General features: G+C 45.6%; 1 protein-coding gene across 8 annotated transcripts in view; it reads right to left on the reverse strand.

The window, feature by feature from the left end:
- Nucleotides 1-24292, reverse strand: part of cacnb2a (calcium channel, voltage-dependent, beta 2a) — a 51451-nt gene that overhangs the window by 15207 nt on the left and 11952 nt on the right. For 4 of the 8 annotated variants that reach the window (XR_003932106.1, XM_030099871.1, XM_030099867.1 and 1 more), the window contains one exon: nucleotides 2359-2478. Coding sequence is in view for 7 of the 8 variants with exons in the window: in XM_030099871.1 (XP_029955731.1) it covers nucleotides 2359-2478 (120 nt within the window). In the remaining variant the exon portion in view is untranslated. Of the gene's footprint in view, nucleotides 1-2358; nucleotides 2479-4088; nucleotides 4685-11835; nucleotides 12164-24292 lie in introns of those variants that run through there. The other 4 variants (XM_030099872.1, XM_030099870.1, XM_030099873.1 and 1 more) reach the window with 2 other exon arrangements.

The following is a 24292-nucleotide window of genomic DNA, read 5'->3' on the forward strand; positions in this document are numbered from 1 at the left end:
TCTGTGCATGAGAGATGAAATCAAAACCCACTGGTCGTCAGGTTCTCAGATGATGATTGAAAGTCCATGTTCGTATTATACTGTTTGCGATACATGTAAATCATTGTTTTTATGTAGATTTTCACACAATATTGCCACTTTGACGCCAAGGCGAGACAAACAGATGGGTGTATGGGAATGTGTAAATCACATGAATATTGCAGAGCGTGTACCATTACAGGCACCGAGCCTGTTTTCACTACCTCCAAATATCAGTGGAATGTCGGGGAAGTGATAGTGAATTACTGCCCATAAAGACTCACAGTCAAGCAGGCTGCACTTCCTGTGACCCCGGCCTGCTCTCTCTTTGGTGGCCAGACCGCAGAGAGGCTATTTTTTACTAGTCATCTGTCATGTAAAATGCCAGTGGGGATAATCTATGCCAGGTTATCTATAAAGCCAACTTATCTTTTTAATTAGCGAGCCGGAGAGGGTGACTCTGGAAAAATAACAAAATAGATGCGCTGGAATGACTCGCCTCTGCCAGCTCTGAGACGCGGCGCAGGAGGAAAACGTCTGCTTAAATGGATGGATGGCCCAAAGCTGCAGGCTCACAGCTAATGAGCGAACGAGCTGTTAGAAGCACTAAACACCCAATAAGACACAATAAACCCAATTTTTTCAGACACTTGCTTGAATTATTAAGCAACAATGGAAGACTATGAGCCGTCCGATGAGCTATAAAGCAGGAAGAGGACAGAATGTGCACTGGAGATAGCAGCATTATTTCACAGATCAAAGGCATGAATCTTAACAGAGGAGGCGATTTGAGAGATTCTGTGGAAACGATCGCTGATTGCGATTCCTGTCGCACAAAGGCAGGCCTGCTCGCTCGTGTGCATGTTTGTTTATATGCTGCTAATTGTGGCCCGGAGCAGAGCAGGCAAAAAAGAAGAAGAAGAAGAAGAGAGAGAGAGAGAGAGAGAATAAAAAAACCCAGGCTATGATAAACAGACACAAGGCCCTCCGAGGCCCCTAACCTCTCACATCGGTGGCCCCTAACAGCCCCGTCATGTGAGAAACCAGCTGGAGTCAGCTCCAGCGTCCTGATTCACTCTGAGTCACGCTGCATGCCGATCCATGACAGAAGCGCTAAAGAGAACAAAACTTTACAAGTCGCGTTCACAGCTTTGAATAGTACAAGGAGGAAAGGTGATCTCAGGACAGCAAAAGTAAGGATTTTCTGTATAAAGATAATCTGCGCTTTTTCTCTCAAATGACTCTTTCTCCTGCCATGAAAAGAAACACTCCCCCTCAAAAAAACATGAAGGTTGAGAAGGAAGAAAAACCAAGCCAAGAAGAAACCAGACTACTTAAAAAAAAAAAAGACAAACAAACCCAAGTAAAGTTTATGTTAGAATCTGAGTGATGCCAGCTGTCATTCATTCAACCAATATAAACCAGATTTCCTTTGTAACGCTACACTTATGAGGACTCGCACTGTCGCTGACTGAAACATCAACAGTCGCTGTGTCGTTCTGGAAAGCAGAGGAGACTCGCTCATTCAAGCACATCTCTGCAGCATCTGAAGAAGAGAGCAATTCAGCGACGCTGAAACTCCACACAGCAACGTAGCACTCAAATCCAGACCAACAGACAATGTAGAACCATGAGTGTTGTTAACATGCATGTCTTTAGAGAGCGTGAGGAAAGAGTGCAGGTCAAAGGTCAACCTGAGCATGCTACCCTCTGGATGACCCTGCGACCGGGTACACACAGGTCAATATTATCCAGCTCTCGTTACAAGCTGCAGGTTCAGATACTGACATGATGTCGGTATTTCTTTCCACTCAATGAAATAAAAATCAAGTCCTCGTCTTCTCATGAAACTACAGGCCATTACGCTGCTGCTGTGATGAGTTGTTGGTGAATGAAGCATTAAAATAAACTGCATCAAAATGTGTAACCACGATGAATACAGTCAAATATAACACTGTGTTTCATTTAAACAGGCATAGATCTTTATTTTTGTTATTTGAAATGGCTCTTTGGGGCTAATATTTACAGTTAAATTAAAAGCCATAACCTGCCAATACAGATGATGTGATAATAATATTGTGATTACCTAATTTGCTGAGGCTTTTGTTTTTCTAAATCCTCTTTGAGAGCTGCGCTTTTGACCCAATTTGCAAACAATCACTTGTTAATCACTTGTTACTGAACTGAAAACTAAAACAACCTCTCAATTTCTCATACAAAGTTCAAACTTTCCAAGAGTCCAGCATGAGCTGTCCATCCACAAAATAAAAAGCACGGGACCAATTGGAGTGAAATCCAAAGCGCCCCTCTTGGAGAGGAAGTGGACACGGCGATACCAACCTTGGCCTTGTCAAGCTGAGCCTGAGCCTGTCGCTCTGCCTCTCTGCGCACTGCCTCCTTATCTTCCTCCAGGGACACATCGGAGTCTGATGGACGGCTGGTGTAGGAGTCGGCCGAACCCTGCGGAGATACAAGCAGCAACACCTCAGTGACACACACTCACACACACACACACAACACGGAAACTCATTTTCATTCACACTTTGAAGATGACAGCTGTTTTAAGCCAATAAGGGCTTCACTGTAGAGAAATAATTACCTTCTTATGGCCCTTGCATGTTAATGGTTGTTCAACCAGAACCAAAGTGTTGAACTTTGATTATTCACTGTTAGTCTGATTAACTGATGAGCAAAAATAGCACAGTGAAAGAACTTTTTTCTTTCTTTTTTCCTTTGTTGTTACAGACTTTTCTCTGTTGAAGATTATCGATGACTTGTAAAAAAAAAAAGGTGGGAATCAGGTGAGAAACACCAGCTTCCTCTCATAAACATCCAGACTTAAACAAAGAAACACAGAGAAAAGTTGGAGAGCACATGATCACACTCCCGTCCCCGATGTTAGGTGCTGCATGAAAACTATAAATAATTGATGGAATGTATACAGCGATGCTTCCATGCTCTTGCTCTATAGATTATTGCGTGCACGCTGTAATGTTTTCATATTCATCATGTTGTCTGGAGGAAAAGTTGGAAACGGGAAGTGAGCATCGCTTTAAGTTTATACATTTGAATGTGTGATTCAAGAGCTGCTGAAAAATTTTAAACAAGAAACTCAAGAAAATTGTCAAAAAAGGATTTATAATTCAATTTGTGGCTGTCAGGAGTTAAACATAACCATCCCTATAACCCATGAGCTCATTTTAAACCATGATTTGGCTGTCAGAATGGGAAAAAAAGGTATTTTTTCTTCACTAAGTTGAGCCTTATCCTTACCTGCACGCCACTATGCCACCCACACAAGGTCTTTCATTCATCTCACTGCACCATTACACTCTGCCGTCTGAGTTAAAAATAGCCTCCCTCGCTGTGTGCCTGATTAGAATTACCCAGCCGTCACATACATACAAAGGAGGATCGCACCTCTCCTTCCTCTCCACTTAACGCCACCTGACATATGGATCCAGTCCACACCAAGTGTTGTCGCCCCACATAACACGAGGTTGTTCATATTTATGTCCTCCATCTTACACAAAGCCCTGCTGCTCATCAATCGCATCCGTGGCTTTCATCTTCAACACTTTGTACCTGTGATGAATAACTCCTTTGAGATCGAGCTAATTAATAATTTATGAGCTGATTTTTGCTGTCATGATGATATTCGATCCAATAGAAACGTGTAAAGTGTGTGTCGGGTTTGTGTTTCTTCTCCATGCAAGGTTGTGAACGGGCTTTTGATCGCTTATCTTTCGGGCTATTTTTAGCGCAGAAGCATGCAGGTGAATATACCTGCGATCGTTACATCAGGTGGCGGTTAGAAACGCGGCTGCGATGGAGAACGCCGTCCCACTGGGTCAGAGGGAGGTGATGTGGAGCTCTGCCCAGAATCTGACAGCCATAACTGATAACAACACCAACTTCTCATCATTACCGGGCAGTACTCGACCATGCCACACTGACCCCGGCGCCGCCGCGCTGATGGATGCGCCGGGGAGACGATGACTGAGGCGAGGGCATGCACACACAAACAAAAACACACCAACACAACTTTCACGAGGTAAACACACGCTTACGCAGGCATCGGAGCTCTTGACGCGACCTCCTTTGGCTCGTTTCAGCAGTCGGATCCAGGTGGCCTTCATCAGCCACACTGGTCATTCAGTGTCCTGAGCCACTGCCCCCCCCCGCTGCTACTACGACTCCACTCAGACGCACTGCCGTGGTCACCTTCGCGCCCGCAGCGCGGCTGCCGTGGCTGCTCTGGCTACAGGTACGCTGAACGGCGCGGCTACATGGACGGCCGGTCCCTGCTACGCCCTGACTGTAAATGCTACCTTCATCCCCGGGCAGACAGGTGTCTTTGGAGTCGGGGCTCTTTGCTTTGCTGCGGCTCCAGCTAGCGCCGCTGCCGTCTGCAGAGCCGCGGCTCCCGCTCCCCGCGCTATCGCTGCTGCTGCTGCCGAAGATGGGGAATCCACAGGAGCTCTCTGCCCCGTGCATAATCTCAGCAGCTCTCTCCCCGTCCGCCCCAGTCTCCTTGATAAGCCGGAGTGCTCAGACTGCCGCCGCAGTTGCCGCGCTAACTCCCCCCGTGCGAGTCAGGTGGCAGTGATGCTCCCCATTCTCCTCCGCTTCACGATCTGCCTCCAGCCTCCTCCGCCGTGGGCTCCCCCCCGTGCTGCGATGGGCAGCAGCGCTCTCTCAGCGCGAGTCCCGGTGTGGGTGCATGTGACCGACTCTCCCACTGATGCTAATGAGGCGGCTGCGAGCGCTCCCCTTCTCCCGCTCCGTGTCTCCGTCCTGCTCGCTCCCCGTCTCCAGCTCTCCTTTGCGACTTTAGTCATCCTGCCTCTCTATCTGCGCCTCTGCCCAACCCTCCTTCCCCTCCTCCTCTGTCACTCCCCTCCTGTTTTCATTTTTTTTTTTTTTCCTCTTCAGTCACCCCTTGCAGTCTCTCCATCTGCTTGTGGTTGTGTCTCTGCAGTGATCGGCAGCGCATGTGCCACATGAATACTGCTCATGTGTCAACTGCACACACGGCTTTGGTGTTTTTCACATGTAAACACGCCGAATTCACGCTGTGATGTGAGCTGGTTATAGAAAGCTGGCGTCATGTCGTTTGGAATTTATGAAAAAACAACTGCAATCTAAAGCAGTATTCTCCCATCATGTGTCAATAACGCTGTATTATTGTGCATCACTTTTGAAATTCTTCCTTTAATTCCCTCTTTTGGAACTGAACTGTGTAACAAATTGTTACACCTGAGAACATGTTTTAAATTATATGGGTATAATTATATCAGAAATTTTTCCAAATTCACACAAGAAGTTGATTCTTCATCCACACATTCAGTGGAAACAGTAAATACAGGCAGCTCACATCCAGTATGATAAAGAAAACACAAATGCACATATGGAATTAAAGTTGGAGACATTAGAAAGCCCATCGTTTCCCTGTCGTCGTCTCCCCCTCACTCAGCAGCGGGGATATTTGAGGTGAAAGCTGCTCTAAATCCTCGCCAGTCAGATCGGCGCTCATTCATTACGTTTTAGCGGAGCATCACGGAGCCACGCAGGACAAACGAGAATAATTACATCGTTAATTAAAAATTTCCCCTCCGCACATGCAGGACCTGCCGAATCTAAGCCCCAAAGGCGGATTATTCAGAAAGTCCTCCTTCCTTTGACCTGTGAAGAGGTCACCTGGGGTCAGCGGAGCCGGGCTTCTCTCGGTGGGACCGGCTGCTGAAATGGGCTCGCTGGTTCGTGACCGGCGGCGGCTCCCTGAGGAGCACTAACCGTACATCAAAGGATGAAGCCCTCATCAGCGGCGCTCATCATAACCGATCAATGACAGCACTCCATCTGCTCAGGGTCTTTTCAAGAAGACACCTTCGCTTGAAAAGATGATATCTTACATGAAAAGAACGGCACGGAAAAGAGCAACGTAATTTCAGCTCATTAAGACCAATTAGCCTAACGAGGAAGGCGATTACCTGAGCGAGATCGTACTTGGAGCTCAGATTGACGCGAGACTTGGAGACAAAACAATACTGAGGTCTAGTGGCCACTTTAAGATGAAAGAAGTGTACAAATCGAGCCGCTGAAGGGTCACTGGCGTTTTGATGCAGCGGGTCGACACTCGCCTTCACAGCTGTGAGGTGAAGGCACAGATGCTGTGGAAGCGGACAGCAGGCCGGTGAAGCTGTGAAGACCGATGCTCTGATGACAATGCTGACAGAAACTCAGAGAGACAGAAGGAGCCCGGGGCCGCCCGACACGGCCGACCTCTGCACCCGCCGCCTTGCTGATACTGACAACACTGCGGCGCCGACGCGCACGCCGGCAATAATAACCTAACAGGAGTGCGACGCTGCGATGATCCTGGAGGAGATGAACTCGTGTTTCTGGGCTTCACCCAGCAGACTGACAATCACGGCTCTGTGCAAGAAGCACTTGGAATCTGACACCCTGGTAAAAGACGTCTCGAGGTTTTTCGTTCCTGGAAAGCTTGAATGTCTTCTGCTCGCAGGATCGTTTTCACCACGGCGTGGTCCCGGGGAAAAAAAACCAGGGATCACGTCACACGAGCCAGTTGACAACTGGCCTTTTTGCCTGGAGCTCCATGAAGGTTTCTGTCAGTGGATTTGAAGCATCAGAGAGTAATTAGAAATATGAAGAAATCATTTGATCTTTAAGATTTATTTTTCAGCTGAACTTACGGCAAGCAACTTTCCCTTGGTGAGACACACAGCAAGTCCGAACCAATGAGCCACTGGCAGTTCAGACCACATCATTCTTTCACAAAGTGATTCAGCATCATTCGGCGGTGACCCTCCTCCGTCTTGTTTAGAAAGAGTGATTTTGTGTACATTTCAATTTGCAAAGACAAGAGAGCTGAGGCCAGTGTGAGACCCTCGAGTGGGCGAACGCGAAACACTGAGCTGCTGGAGTAACATCACTTCAGTCCCTTGAACTTAGTTTGTGGTTTGTTTTTGTCTTGCTTTGGAAAATTCCAGGTTTTTCTTTTTTTTTTTGCAAACTAGTATTCTGAATGAATAACTTGTGACAAACACAACATACAAAAAAAAAAAAAAAAAAAAAAAAAAAAAAAGCAAAACAGGCAAGCTTGAATGAGATTCATCAGGATTGCAAAGAATTCCGGCTCGACTTGCAACCTTGGGAGGCAGAATAAAGAAGCGGAGCCGTGTGAGAGGTGGCAGCTCCTTTATGCAGCAGCCAGAGGAAGAGAGATGAAGGAGGAAATTGAAAGGGCAACGGTCCCGTGGTCTCTATACGGCTCTTATTGATTCATTTAGACAGAGGTCCTTCCTGCAAGACCACCAGTGACCTCTACGCGCAGGGATGGCACGGCAATCATTACACTGAAACATACAAATCACCGCGCTGTTAGCCTCCACGAGGAAGGCGGCGGCTGCGAGTCGCTTGCCGCCGCCGCTTCCTATAGCCGACCGAATCACAGCGGAGCGGACAAAGCAGATGCAGCGAGGATTCTCTCCTCATGATCTGGGACCATTTCCATTTCTGCCACGGCATCCAGTTCTCTGTGCTCCTCCGCTGTAAAAATTGAGATTGGTCATGCAGAAAATAAACACGGTGTTTGTTTGATAAACTGCTCGCGCAGTCCAAGTGGTTTATTTGGCTCGGAGTGAATGTTTGTCATCTCTAGATTATTTCTCTGTGACTTAACTAAAGAGACAGTAATGTCTTTCTCTCCTGTTGATACCGACGCCACTTGGCCTTGAAGCTCCGCTAATCTTTCATATATTTCTCCAGTATTTTCCCTGTTGGTGTGTGAGTGGAACTGGTTTCTGTGTTTCTTGGATGCAAATAAAGTCACCGCCAACAGTACGGATTCCCTTCAAGACGGGCATAGTAACAGATATGCTTTCAAAGAAGCTCTACGTTATGAAAAAGTTTAATTTTAAAGCGTGTCAGCGTTGTGGTCAGACGCCATAATGAAGATTCCGATCTTCACTTCTGGCCGACGGGCTGGAGCTGACTGCAGCGCGCCGACAACGAGCTGAGCGAGCGCGCTCGCGTTTCCAGTCTTGGCGTGACTCACTCTTGGCTGGATTCGCGGCTTCTTTTTCCGGCCATCTGTCAATCAGCGCCACTTCACTCGGAGCAACACAAAGTCAATTAAATCATTGTTGCGCGAGGAGCGCATCCTTCGTCAGGCGGAGACAATGGGAGCGGAGATGACAGCCGAGAGCGTGATATCTCCGACTGCTACAAGCGGCGCTTACTAATGATCGACGCTCAACAGAGGGGTGAATCACAACTGCGAGCGGGAGAGCAAGACAAACCAGACTGCCGCTGCATCTGTGCGAGAAACGTGTGGGAGAGGAACGGGGAGAGAGACGGCGGGGAGGGAGGAGCGGCGTTCTCTCTGGCATGGCAAGGGAGGGACCGGCTGCACGGACGTCAAGGTGACACCGACAGGCCCGTGGAAAAAAAAAAAAAAAAAAAGTGTTTACCCAGCATTCCATGTGCCAGTGCATTAGATAAGTGCATGATCCCATCGAGGTGATGGACCCGCTGGCTGTCAATTACATGACGGGATCCCAGGGTGCACTGCAGCTGAAGGCTGGCCGGAAACTTAGGCCGCGCCTTCTGACACGGATCGGACTTCAGTCTGGGCTGCATTCATGATACTGCAAAGAGCTGATGGAAATCAAATAAAAAAGAAGGAGAAAACTACTTGAAACATTCATTAAAGTGAGCATAAAGGGAAAATTTATGTTAATTTTGATCATTTCATCAAATAACTGCAGTAAGAAGTTGAGTGAGGTACCAAGGCGACTGGGCACATGTGCCTTTATGTCATAATTTTTAATTTCACTGATACGCCGGATCAAAATGTTTTAAAGAGGGAACAGAACAATGAGAAATAAATGAAATAAAACACAACTATGCACGCTTAAAACAGGTTAACTCCTTAACCTGCTAACAATCACTGAAAGCTTCGAGAGGATATTTGACTCTGCATGAATTCAAATGATATTATCTGCTAGTTTCATATATTAAAATGTTAAAAAATCCACGAAAGCCTGTCTTCACGCAGCAGTTTGATTAAAAAAAGGTATTTCAGCCTGGCAATGCAAAGGCCAACTCAAACATTAATAAAGTATTGATAATCTTCTTTCATCAACACCATTTGAGTTTTGCGCTGAGCTCTTCTTTCCAAACGCAGGCTGAAAGGACCAAACGAGTGCAAACGACGTGCTAATCCTGCTCCTGCAGTAAACACTACTTGTGACCAGAGTCCCTCCAGAGAAGCAGCTCTCATTACGGGTGAATCCCCCCCCCCTCACAACGAGAGGTAGTTTATCTGACTGCACATACCCCCTCAGGTTTCTCTGTGGAAACTCAGCACCATAATAGGATGATGGCCAACCAAGGGGGGATTCAGTCAGGGGGGCCTGGGGGGGCCTGGGGGGGCGAGGGGGGGGGTTCTGTTTCGTGCTGGCGTCATCAATATTCTGGCACTTTGCTGGTGTATGAAGCAGGCTGCGGATGATTGATGAGGACCGGCTCGGAGAGCAGAACGGGCTGCTCACCGTCTTCAGCGGGGCAAAACAAACCACCCCACAAATGGGACTGTGCACAAGTGAAATGATTTCAGCCTCATTTATTTTAAATCCTACTTTGATATATTATGTACTCTGGACCAATTTCAGAGAAAATCTGCAATTCAGAGCAAAAACTGACGGCGCTGCCAAAAGACACAGAGGGAATTCCCCCAGTAGCTCAGTGATTAATAAAACAAAACCCTCCTTCAGAAAATGCCAGGTTCCACTGAAGTGCATTTTAATTACATCTTGGAAAATGAAACTCCGCAAAGATGCTTTATACTGGTCTATTGATGAAATACACAAAAAAACGTATGAAAGCCTCTGGAGCGAACCTCGATGCCCAGGCTGGACTCCAGTCTGTCCTGCTTTACAGTAACGTAAACAATAGATTAAAACTATGCAATAAAACCTCATTGAGGATGTACCTTCCTGTATAATTCACACCAGCTGCAGAACAACACGTGTGTTGATATATGTAACATGGAGACCAAGTCCAAACCAGCCTGCAGCCGCTGCCGCTCCAGGAATATGCCAGAATTGTTGATTTTATGATGCAACACTGCTACATAGGCTTAGCGGTCCGGCGCCGGTACACCGAGATCAGGCATGGCTGACGGTGGCTATTCATTCATTTGCCATGAATGTTTTTTTCAAATCAACTAAAAAAATCCACTGCCGAGAGTGGATCATTGTGATTTGGCGTCGTCGAGCATGAGGGGCTGCTTCAGCGCTGTCTGACAGTTCGGTGTGCCAGTTGTCTGATTTGGACCATTTTGGAGAGGTTTTCAAAGTCTTTTTTTGTTTTCTAGAGTCGCTCACAGCACGGTGTACAATGACTGCAGTGAACTCAGGACCAAACGACGTGCTTCAACAAACGCACCAACACAGATGTGCATAAGTGCATTTGGCCCTGAAACAATGTGGCCTCCTGACAGAAAACTCACAACTGTGTCAGCCGGGATCCAGTATTTTCACTGTTTTTTTTTTTTTGTGTTTTTCCATCTAACTGGCTTATTCCTAATCCTATATGCAGCGACGAATAATCCATTTTACTAACCTGGGTATCCACAGCTCTGTGTGAGAGATACTCACACAATAACACACACACACACACACACACACACACACACACACACACACACACGAATCTGTGGAGATACAGTTAGCAAATGCTTCACAAATCGCCACAAATGGATGCATGGAGCTTTCAGTTCACTGAGTCACACGAACACTTTGAACTGCGGCTCCTATACACACTCCTTATATAATCCAACCGGCGCCTCTACGTTAGTGACTGCTTCTCTAAAAACCTACAGACCGAGCAGCTTTACACAGTTTTTAGGTAGTTTGGAAAAATATTAGGCTCAGACTGTGAGAAATACAGATCTCTTATTCTCATGTAGGCAGGGCTTTTTGAATAAATCATCTTATTGATGATCCCATGCATTGTGTTCTTTGATGTTTTCTTTAACGTGGAATCTGAACAATGCCCATTACGGTGGGAGTGGACCTCTATTGTCGAACTGGCTTCACAAGCCGGGCCAGTCATTAGCGTCACGGCGTGGCCGATGACAACCACTGATTATTGTCCCTGGAAAATATTTAGACTGAAATTTTTCATCGCCGTATCTTTCACACACATACAAACACAACCGCACAAGCAGAACAGGAAATATTTGCAATACTAACGAGAAACTCATGCGGACATGACATCCAGTCATTTACAGTCGCCGCGCTTTGACTCTGCGCTGAAGTTATAAAGAACAGAGACCCTTCTCCTGGCGTCGACGCACAGTTTAAAACAGAACCAGGTTTTTTTTTTTTTTTGCTGGTGACTGTAAACAGAAACCAAACTTATGCTGGTTGTTTATTTTCTTCCCTTCTGTCTACTTGTTAACTACCGTCTCGACTCGGCTCGCAGCCGTCCTGCAGCGGTGCCCACAGGATCATTCTGGGTGCTCGTATGAGTCTCTTTGTCTGAAATCAGCATGCTGCATGAGTGTGCATCTCGGAAATGACACTGATTATCTCGGCAGAAAAGCCACAGGGGGAGAAAAATTACAAATTGTGTGATTATGCCCCTTTAAATCCTGCACTAATAACCTCCATTCTCCTGCAGCCCAAGCCCTCCCTCTTTGTTCACGAGAGCAGAGGACGATGGCTCGGGAAACTTTTAGAGGACACGGTGTGAGAGGAAGAAAGCGTGTTTTTACAAACTTACCAGATCCGACTCCTCACTGCCAGAATGATACATTTCTGCCCTGTCGACTCTGCTGTCTGGCCCGCCTGGGACAAAATCTCCTCAGCTGCTGTCCATCTTCTCTCGGAGGACAGAAACTCCCAGCAGCCACACTCCTGCAAATCCCCCCCTTTTCCCCGGCTCCAGAGGGGAGCGGGTCTGCCTCCGCTGCCCGAGCGGGGAAAGTCGGGAGCCGGAGGAGAAAGTTAACTCCTCTCGGCCCTTCTCCGGCCTACTTTCCTCCCCGAGAGGCAGAGAAAATACGAGCGTCTTTCCCACGCTGGGAGAGAACTCCTTGAGAGTAGCGCGACCGTCCTCCAGCCCCAAAAACAAGCCCCCCTGCCCCCTGTCCCTATTCCCTCCCACACACACACACACACACACACACACACACACACACACACAGTCTAACACACATACACAGCTAGTTAGGAAGTAAGATCTCCGGCCAACAGGGCTGGCCTGAAAATTCCAGAAAGCACCAAAAGCAGCTGCAGAGGCTTTTTATGTCTGAGCGCGAGTGTGTGATCTGGGAAGTTTACATGTGTTCCACTTTGCCTTCAAGAGGTTACACTCGGCGGAGAGCCGGGCTCGAGGATTTGAACACTGTATAGTCTCAACACATGCTGCAGAGACCAAGACGTCAGGAAGCAATTATCTCCACTGCATCGACAAAAATGCCATATTTTCTTTCATCATCAACGGAACAAAAATCATAGTAATTTTCCGTGAGGTGATTTGACGCACAAAATCATCACAAAATAAGGCAAAAATCAAGTTTATTAGAATATGTTAAATGCAACAAACGCTCACATCTATAAAGTTGTAAACGTCGGTTAAGTAATGGAGCGACAGATTGCTGCTGGAGCGCGTTCAAAGGGTGTTGTGGTTTGCTTGAAAGAAACTTCCAGCAGATCCGTCGCTGTCTGATCCGACGTCGCGGCCGAGATGTGTGATCTGGGATGGAGCTGCTGTTACGTCAGGCCGAGACATTACACACTGTAATAGTGGTAAAGCATGACTCAGTGTATCGGGTAACGGCTTAGTCATGAGTTCAGAAAATCAGACCATAAATAATGGTAATTTTCCACTTATAAAACGGGAGCAACAACAGAAGGAGGCAGTGAATACTGAGCGAGCAGTAAGTGCCATTTCATGTCCAACCTGAAAGATCAAATAAGCTCAAAGCTTTATTCGACATTCTGCTAAAACCCAGATTTGTATTTTTTTTTTTAGTGGAGAGAAAATGTTTTTTTTTTTCCTTCTTTTTCTGGGCAGCCCAGCCTAAATCCTAGATTATATTGTGTTTGATCAGGGTTAACCCCTTTCTGGGGATTATCGTCCAGGATGTGTGCTCGGCACGTGACAAACTGCGGGATAGTTATCCTCATCCCTCCAGGACAATGGCAGACAGCCTCACTGCATTTCTCCAAACGTACAAACTAACTGAATTCTTTTTTAACAAGAAAAAAATTGTCCTTTATTTGTAGAAGAAAAATCAAGATTTTAAGACAAAGAACTTTGATTACTTTTAACAGCTACTCAACAATCTTCAAACTTCAAACACAGTATTTTAGCTCTTTGGCAAGAGGGTCGGTTCAAGAATTACCTGCTGGAGAACATGCTGTTCTCCGTGTCGTTACAGAGATGCCTTTATGAGTCCAGTTGGACAATTACTTCGAGGCACATCAGATGCTTGCGTGCATGATGGATGAGAATCGCATAAACTGGATAGTATTTTTCCTAGAACGACGCGCCAGAGTTTGTTTCTTCCAGTCCCGTAGAAGGAGCACGAGGTCAAGGTAAAGGAGGAGGAAAAGCCGACTCTAAATGCGTCCAACCCCGCAGGAAAAACCCTCGGCCTGCTGCGCGTGATGACATTTTATCCAGAAGTGTGATTTGTTGTCTCTTAATGCACACTAACGGACTCCTGTATGTGAAATCAGCTCATAAAGAGGAATCGAGTGGGATTATGATGGCGACAGAGGAGATGGCTTTCAGAAATAAAGTGAGCGGCGACTTTAAGATGTCCCTTAATTGGACCGATGCATCAAAGCACTGCGTGTTGACTGCCGCTGCCAGGATTTTTATGCCAAGGCCGGGCTTTACTGTGCCTAATGTGCGCAACAGATGTCAAAGCAACAAAATAATATCGCAGATCACCTGTTTTATTTGACGATAATGTCTGTGTCATATAGCGTAATGTAATCACAGTGGCCACTGCCAGCAGCAGTCGTCAGCTTCCCTCTTAATGTGCTTTCTGAGAGGGATTTGACAGATCGACGTCTACCCGTCCGGCCACAGCTGGGAAATCAGCGACGACGCTGCCTTGGGCTTATCGATCGGTATACATGCACGCACTGACGTCAGCAGGCGCTCGCTCTGACAGCCACACAAAGGCCAACAAGGATGGCTTACACAACCAGCGTACAGTAATTGGACCATGTGGGCAAATCAATAGAACCTCCCGATGAGTTTCACGGAACAAAAGCACAGCCCAACACTTGTTTCCTTTCATTACGCTGTCACTAAAGAGTCACCTTGCAAAGAATGAGCAGAATGACGTTTTCCGGAGGCCGCCAGCTTCAACACTTAACTAGCAATTCAGCAATCAGCAAAAAAATGAACTAAATTCATGCTTGTTTTTTTTTTACCAGAAATAAGGAAAAAGTATTTTAACAGATAATTCAAAGGGATATTTGTTGCACCTACAGTGTTGAGATTATTGCAGACTTCCTGTTATGTCAGGTGTTGCAGACTTACAGATCAATGAGTTATTCCACAGTAAAAATCACATTATGCCAGGACACTTTCAGGCATAACTCGATGTTAAAGAGCCCAAGAAGCTCTGGACGGCAGTGCCAAACGCACCAGCCGCTGACAAAGAACCAAGGATCACGAGCTAATCTGCATTACATTAATACAACAACGCCAGGGACTTAATAACAGGAGACACAAGAGCAGAAACGGGCGATAATTGATTGATTGTGACAGGAGCATATTGCCAATGACAGAGATAACGTCCAACATTAATAGCGGTGATTTATTTTGTGTCAAATACACTTTCAAAACAGACTCCACAGATGATATTTAGTAAACCTTAAAAAAAGATGACTGATGGGCTAAAACACACCACAATTAGATTACTGGGGAAATGTCGCAAAGGTCCATCCAAAGCAGTTTTGCTCTGCCAAGAATGCTATTATACAAATGAAAGTGACTCAGAAGCCGGCGAATGCTGCCGGATCAATCGATCACTCTGCCCTAAAAGAAAAAAAAAACACCCCAAAGCTCTGAACCCGAACGCAGTCTTACTCAACATCCAGGATGCTGAACTCCCTGATCCTGTCATCCTGAACTGTCACGTTAATGTTAAAATTCCTGAGTTGTGAAATTCAGTAAGTTTTTTTTTTTCCATTTCTTTCTTTTTTAAATGAACCTTCAGATCATGAGACCCTCGTGTGTCATTTGGTATTTGTACATCAGACGGTATTAAATCCTGTTGACACATGTCTATTCTTCAGTGATAGGTTTTTGGCAGTTTGCTAAGACGCCTACGATCATTTGTTTTACGGACACTGATTAAAGCAGGTGTCGCAATTTTCCAAAAAGAAAACATCAATCTGATGACCGCGCGCCCCAAAAGGCAGAAAGGAGGCCTGTTCCAAGTCCAAATGGCAAAGTCAATCATCGTTTATGTCAATATATAAGAAGTTTGAAAGCAGAAGTGTCATTCCTCGCCATTATTTACACAAAGTCTATTTTTTTCTATTTAACACTTATTTATCAAGACGTTAATCCACTTCGTTGCATGTGGGAAGTTTTATACTCAAAAAAATGAGAGGTAAAAACAAAAGTATTGTCTCCGTACCAATAACAAGAGATGAATTTCCACTAGTGGGGGGGAAAAAAAAGCAGCCCTGCGTAGATCTGAAGTGGAATTGCTGATGTAAAATACCCAGATCAGGCTGGAGAATCCATACTGGACCTGATGTGACTGTGATTCACGTCCAATGAAACCCCCGGGGCGGGCAGCCAGCCTCTGGCTGGGGTTACCAAGCTACAGCACACGCTGGGGCGCTGGAGACCTGCGACCAGCTATAATTACAACGAGCAAAAGGAAAGGAGGTGGAGAACTTAAAAAAAAAAAAGAAAAGGGGGTGAGAAAGAGCGGTGGAAGACACAGCTGTTCGGTTTAACTCTGCCTAACAGATCACCCCGAGAGCAGCACTGAAGGTGCACACACCACATTCGAGCCACATTCATCACCAAGCAGAGCGATCTTGACTGAACTAAAAAAAAAAAACAAAAAAAAAAGTCGACACACGCTTACCCTTCCTAAGAAGTGTTTTGTCCGCGGAGACAGAGGGAGCCTGTCGAGCACGCCCAAGGGAATAAGGATCATGAGCTCAGAGTCGCCGGACAGCTTGGTAGAAGCAAACACTTGAAGCGCTGACATGCGATGTGGACGTACAGTGTCGGCAGCGCGGCGTGCGGCGTTAACCGACTCACTTCACGCCCGCTGAGCACATCAGCGCATCTCCCCGTCCACATGCAGTCGTAGGAAAAACTATTCAGCCGGCAAATTGGGACCGCTGTGACCAATGCAGTGGAGCACGGGGCAGGAAAACACAGGCTGGGCGTAGAACCCTCACCCTGCGTGTGCAGACTGACTTCCACCAGTACAAAACACTGTAACTGTGGGACAGATGATTGATTTTTTAAATATTTGTTCGTACTAATTAACTTTTATTTTTCCTAGAGAATTTCAGGTTTCACGAACCAACGTGGCTCAGTCGACACAATCTGTCAACACAATGCAGGAAATTTACACCTTCTCAGCTGCAGAACACTCCTCTGTGTTTACTAACACTGGCCTGACAGTTTTTCTTCCTCAGACTGAGCCCAGGAATTCCACCTGTAGGCTCAAAAATAAAAAAAAACACACTTGTAGATAATAAAAAGCTTCATTGAAATGAGTGAAAGCATCACAGAGGAGGGTTTTAATGCAGTGATGCTCGGATTTGCAGGCCTCGGCGTGTTAACAAGCTGACCTGAGGACAGTCAAAGTGTTTGAGCGGTTGGGTGAATCGGTCGTCCGCGGTGGGACACCAGTTCACGCTGAGATACAATAACCCCCACAGGGGTGATTGCTTGTGTCCATTTGATCCCCTGACTCACTTTGTAATGATTGCTTCGCCCAGTAAGGAGATTTAAATCTGCTTCGGCCTTTCAACCAATCCAGGATTTAGAGGAGGAGAAATGACAGACGTGAAACATGGTTCGAAGCTGCGAGGAGGAAAAGGAAAAGACGGTCGCCTGCAGCGGAAGGTTTGAGAGCTACTAGCATGAAAGAATTGATAATAAATATGATTTTGAACATGAGGGGAGGGGAATATATAATTTTACATTCTTTCCCCTGCAGACTTTACTCTAAAATTTTTATTTTGGAATTACTGTGTGGTCAGATTTGTGCATTGTTTTTGATTCCATGCTCACAGAAACTGAAATTTTACCTTAAGTTCTTTTTACACTGTGCCGTAACATATCATAAAGGTTTTGACTTGTTCAGTTTGTGAATAATTTCTGGTCTTAATGTGACTAAAATCATGAAATATGTTTTACAGTGCAGTGTTAAATCGCAGTGGGTCAACATTTTTGTGAGTGGATTGCCATTTTTGTTCATTGGTGTGAAAAAAAAAAAAAAAAAAAAAACCCACATGCATGAGTGAGCACATGAGCACGGCAACACATATTCCTGCTTCCCAGCTGACGGACCCTGCCACACATGAAAGCCAGTCAAAAACAGGGTCAACGGCTGACATAATAAACCCCGATTACGACTACAATTATTCTTTTCATCATAACGGCTTCGGGTGTTTTGGTTTGATCAATTATGAAAAGAAAGATATCAAATCAAGTAAATAAATTTAAAATAAAATTAGAAATTAAGAATGTGAATGGTCATTTGACACAATGATGAAGAAATAATCAAGAGAAAAAATAAAAAAACACAACAATTTCAGAGTCATATGCTGTGTAAAATGAGAGATTAAATAACTCTGCCCTGACATTGTATAATTTGATTTTCAAGCTTAGGACTTAGCTGCATGACCAGACGAAGTCACGAGACCCGTTTGAGTTATCTGCACACGGAAAGAGAAAGAAAGATGACCCCGCAGATTGTCTTTCACTTACAGAAATGCCTGATGTCCACAGGACTAAAGCGCCGACGCAGTCCCGCAGCAATCCATGATTAAAAACTAAGCTCTACTTACAGTATACTAAGTGCAATCCCAGCAATACAGGCCTGTGTTAACACAGCAGGTTGTTACACTTTGACATTGTCGCGAATAAAACCGCAAACAGCCAAAACTGAAACACAAAATCCACGACGAGCAATGCAAAAAGCATTTTTGAAAAAAACAAGCCAGCACGACAACTAACAAAACAAGCTCCGGATGAAGAAGTAAGCCGCCGATTCACAGAGAAACAAGGACAGGCTGATGCCATTCCCTTTTCTTTTTTTTTTTTTTTTTTTTTGTATTTACCTTCGGCTTCTTAGACATGCTCGTTCTCCCACAATGCCCGGGACACCTGTGTCGCCTCTCCGCTCCACAGCAACTGTCATGAATTATGCAAATCCCCTGGTTTTTGTTCAGAGTACCATGACCCAGGGGTGCAAGCAGCTGACGCCTGGCATAAAAAAAGAGAGAAAAAAAAAAAAGAAAAAAAAAAAAAAGCCAAGCGCCCTGCCTCAGTCAGAAGGGATAACGGTGACTGCTGTGCCGCTTGGCAAGTCACTCTGAAAAACAGCCGGTGTCACCGCTGAGGTGAAGCGAGTGTGTAGCCGGCGAGGACGGAGCGAGTGTGGTCATCCTCCAGTAAGTGTCATGCCTCATGTGGAGCGAAGCTGGCCAAAGAGTGTCTGCACCACATCCTACACACACACACACACATATACACACATGCGTGTGTAAGCTGTTCGGTGTCATAGTTAACTCCAAAGTGTTTCTCTTCAGCCGGCATTAAGCTTTAATTTGATAGCGTGACATCTGTTGCGCCGTCCCGTCAACCGCGTGAATCCGCACACGAGGCGGACGGAAACGCACGCGCCACGTACCTGACGAGTCCAGAGACACTCTGGACGGTCAGCCTGAGCGTCACCGGGCAGAGTGTGCGATGCTCGGTGGCGGCGCCGCACGGGCAGGGCTGACCGCCGTAGTAAAACATGTGACCTCCCGCAGCTGTACATGCGTTTCCAGACAGACAGGCAGGCAGGCAGTAACAGCACCATCTGGAGTCCTAATCCTCCTGGCGCTGGCCGCCCCTGTGATTATGAAATTTGGCCCTCAAAGTCATTAGGCTTATTGGATAGATAAGTAAATACCTGGGATGAGCACATTGCAGGGGCTCTGCAGCTGCATCACAAAAGTCTGCGGTTTCTGCAGAAACAGCGGCTAAATGAATCGGGTAGAAATTAAAAGTCCAGCCTTCGTTTGGCAACGTGACATGTCTTTCTCTCAGAGTTTGGACAGAATTCAGACGCTCAGTCCATTAAACTTCTCAGTCAGGATCAAAATCTGTTATTCATTAACACTGGAAATGTACCTTTAATGTACTAACTTAAGCTTATTTATGATGTAATTTTCAAAAAAGTCAGTCACCTAAAGCCTAAATTAGAAAAAAAAAGCTGTTTTTCCTGAAAAAGGGGGATGAAAAAAAGAGCCTTTCATTCCGGGTCTGATATTCAGCTCCCAGAATGATGCAGTAACAGAGGTCCACTACACGCTCGTTATTTGTGTACATCTGAATGAGACAGTCAAACATCAAGCGCCATGAATTTACCAATAAATTAGTGATTTTACACCAAATTTAAGAGTTGGATGTTGTTATTGGCAAACCTTTGAAAGCTGCATCTCTAGGCAGTGAGGATGATGAGCTGAGGGATGAGAAGGTGGAACAAGAGCATGAGAGAGACAATATCTACACTGAAACAGGCAGAGCAGGACAGCTGTGCAAAGAATAGTGCTGTTTGAGAGCCCGTATGGAAGGAGGAAGCAAGTTTGGGAAAGTTGTATTGTGAAGCACCTGCTCAAGTGTGTGTTCTCGCTCATCTCTCTGCGTGCATTTTTGATGAATCCGACTTTAGCTTCAATTATATCGCAGACTCTGGCATTTCTGTAACTTCAGCTACTACTTTAAATATCAGCAATAACTATTACAAATTACCCAGATAAAAACAATATAGCATAATTGTAAAGAGAAGGCATGCACACAAAAAGTAGTTTGTTGCAAATTTAGTGGATGAGTTTTGAAGGTTTGACGATTCAGAAACAAACACACATGCATGATCATATCAATTCAGGACGACACAGGGGAACAATATAAATGAAAACATAAATGCTGAAATTCGGGGTGACATTTCCTTGGACATTTATGGTTTTCTGAGTTAAAGGGTGACTTTTTTGCCTCGCACCAAACCATGCAAGAAGCAATAAAATCTGAATGTCAGACCTTTATGAAACTTGGTGAAGACATTTAAGGGTTCCCAAAGGAGGAACCCCTTCCCATCTAATAATAAACAGTCTATTTGTTTACCTGCATTCATTAATAATGTTTACTGCTACACCATACTGTAAAAAGCTGGATGACTGATTACTTAAAATGCATCTATATCCACTCCTGTTTCCCGTCATGTCGAGACCCGGCGCTGTGGCATCGCTCCATCGGGCTTTAGCGTCTACTTCCCTCGACTCTGCAGCTTTTGTCTGAGCAGAACTCGCCAGGTTCACTGAGGACAGGGAGCCGCGATGCAGCGAGCAGCAGCAGCAGCAGCATGACATATGTGCCATATGGGTGGGCTGAAGCAAAGTGGAGCAGAGTTTCCCTCCGGAGGAAAACACATAAGTACATCTCTATTTATGCACACATGCACATGTACGACATATCGGACAAAAATACAAACTATTCACGCTGTCAGACACAAACGCTTGTTTAAGAGAGCACAGCATATGGCGTGTACAGAGGAGGGGATTTCGCCCTGGGTTCATCACACCGCTGTGGTGTGACTGGCACCTGATACACAGCAACTACACAGAGAGGTTTAGATTATGTAAAAAAAATAACAAGCTGAGATGCCACACGAGCGCAGAATCAAAGAAAGAACATGACCATATAACGAGTAGTAAACAGTAACTCCATCACATCGTCTCTCTTTTCTGCCCCACCCCCCTTTTCCCCCCCAAGTAGCTGATTTCATCCTCGCAAAGCCACTCTGGCTCTAATCTCCCCTGATCCGTCTGTACTGGCAAAGAATCAGATATCAAACTCACACACACTGTCAAAAACTGACTCACGCACAGATGCAACACTAGTTTTGGTCAAACAGGTAAGTTTTTTTTGTTTTTAACTTTCTGGCAGATTTAACAGTAACTTGCCATCAAATACAATTCCAAGATCTGACAGGATTTTCGTTGCACAGCCAGAGTTGGTCGACTGACAGATTTCATGAAGTGGGCATGTAGTAGCTTGTGGTTATATAATAGCTAAATCTCTAAGCCTCAGTTTGGGATAGCCACTGGCTAGAAAAGCATCAGAAATCAATGAAAACACACTGCAATAGCCTCTGTATAATCTGTGATACCAGACAGACCTATCAATAGTGATGAAGATGTCCCCTCAGTTTCAGCCGTGTGTGGAATGAATGGAAACACATGAAAGAGAAGCTGACGAGTGGAGGAGAAAACTCCTTCCACATCAACACGCCCCACTTACCCATGAGACATTTTTATTCTTGGTTTGTTTGATCATGGCAACGAGAGCAGGCCGGGCAGCGGGCGAGACGAGCCCCTCCGCTCAGCAGCCTTCAGCCCCACAGCAGCCTGTTGCTCGAGGAGGTCTGAGCAGGATCCTGGGTGACGGCCAGGTCCACACTGAGCCACAGGTCACCATCATCTGCCCCGCAAACCTGCCAGCTCAAAACTCCGGCTCTGACCGAACGCAGCATCTGTCAAGAGGGCATCGCACTGGAACCACGCGAAGAAGAAGAAGAAGAAGGAGAAGAATGGCGAAGTTTTCATTGGGGGGAGTTTAGACTCCTTTGAAAGGCAAAAAGACGAGGCGAGGATATATCCAGCAAAGTCACGAATCTCTTCCTCCTGACAGCACACAGTGACCTGATGGTCTGATTATGTATTCAAGTGGAGTATGAATATGAAACATCGCAGCAGGTTTAACCCCGCCCTGCTGAGCCACAGCGGGCACCCAATCGCAGAGCAGATCTGCGTGGCCAGCTCCCGAGGGTGAGCTTATAGGAGTATTAGGATGAACATACAGGGTCTCTGAAAGAGGAAAAAGAGGGGGGGCTTCTCGCCGACTGGCAGGTTCAACGACTCCTCCCACGAATCAGGAAGTAAATACATCAGGGAGACGCAGAGACGAACTTCAAAGGCATTGACTTTGTCTCGGTCCGCTCGTCGCTCTCCACTCGTCCTGATGCCAGCCTCCCTCCTCGACACCTCCCTCTCTCTGGGGTGCGTCTCCCCACCCAGCTGGCACCTGTTGTCATGACACTCCTCTTTTGCTAAGAGACGAATACCACGACCGGCGGAGACGGACAGCGAGACTCTCGGAGTGTTTTCTCCCTGATATTTCCCAGCACTGCTCTTTGATCCAGGATTAAAATGAACAACCTGTCAACCAGCAATTTAATCATTAAATAACCCTCAGACCTCAGTTCCACACGTATAAACACAAAGCACTGTGGATGACTCATGAAACATCAGCGAAGAGTTCACAGCCGATAAATGCTGATCTGAGTGGCGGCACTGAGGTGAAATTGAGCCACAAAAGCAGTGTGTTAATCTCTGGATTAACGCACAGGAAAGTCAACACAGTGAACATTACACAAGCAGAACAACCACTGCTTCAAAGTAAGTAAAACCTGAGCCAAAGCCTCACCTCAGCAGCTATTTGTAGTATGCAGGGTGTCTGAATGAATCATTTTTACCTAAAACACCCAAAAAAGATATAAATGAACCTTTCGTGTCTCGTCTTCTGTATTGTTAGGACTGGACTGGTTACCACTTCATCAAACACATCCTCTACCATCCACTATTCTCTGATTCATAGTTGCAGTTTTTTTTTTCAATTGCAAAAAATTACTTGTCTGCAAATTCCACATCCTTAAAAACACAAACACTCGCCATAAAGCAGTAGTCATCATAAGAACTGGTGATGGAGGAAGCCTTTCTGCAGCTCCTGATCCATTTTTAACGTCTGTCGCTCTAATTAATTGTCTCTCACATCCATATGGGCCAGCAGCCCTCCTCTGGTGCACAAGGTTGTCTGCATCGCTTTTCCTGTTAATTGGCTTCAAAGAACATCTGCTCCTGTTTTAAGTGATGCTCGGTTTGTCCAGGGTGCCCTGTCTGTCTGGGGTGCCATTTTAATAAAGACAAGCAAAGCTCACAGCTCTGAAACCAGAAAGATTTTTTAATTCTTTTTAGATTTTTTTGTTGTGTTACAGAACGCAAACGTCATTAATTTACAGGTGACCCAATGATTTATGGGAGTCCTGGTGAACAATGAGGGAGTGAATAAAGTATGTCAAGATTTAGCACGTTTGTTTTTCATGTAAGCTAAAATAAATCCCACAGAATCTCCAACTGTGGAGCCTCTTGGAGACGTATTCCTCTCTGAAGGAATTTGTTGTAGTGTAACGCTATGACACTAATAAATGGAATTACTGAATCGACTCTGCCAGAAATTGCAAGGCTCACAAAAAAAAAAAAAAAAAAAATGATGATGGCACTCCAGCCCTGAAAGCAGCTGCTTTTCACTGATAGCTGCAGCAAATCAGCCAACATGACGTGTGTGTGAGGGAGAGAGAGAGAGTGTGTGTGTGTGTGCTGGATTTATCATGTCTTACACAGCAGGTTTGAAACGCATAGAAAAAATGCAATTACTGATTTTTTTTTAAGGATGAATTAAAGCTGAAGGACTTTAAAATGTAGATTTTTGGGAATGCCTGCATTCAGGTATCCTAAAGCAGATGTCAGATGTCGTGTATTCGGCGTGTTCACACCCGGGTTTAATCCGATTAAAACAAGCCTTGCGTCTGGAGCCGAAGCGATGCGGCCCATTTGTGGAAGTGCGAGCGCTGCAATCCAAATGTGGCGAGCAGCAAACAAGCAGACAGAGACTGTTTTAAGAGAGAACAGGTCTTGGTCCGCTTCCAAACACATCTCTGGTTCGGTTTAATTTAAGAACAAGTATGAAAACATCACAAATAAAATCTTCTGAGCAGACCAAACACAACGTGTAAGACACTGTAACACAAAGGTTTTCACTCTGTTTGGAGTTCCATATAAATTTTTGTGTACATTGACCAGATATCATCATAATCAGACTGGTTCGTTTCTATATTCTGCATTGG

Source organism: Salarias fasciatus, chromosome 9, assembly GCF_902148845.1.
Source record: "Salarias fasciatus chromosome 9, fSalaFa1.1, whole genome shotgun sequence".
Lineage (NCBI taxonomy): Eukaryota > Metazoa > Chordata > Actinopteri > Blenniiformes > Blenniidae > Salarias > Salarias fasciatus.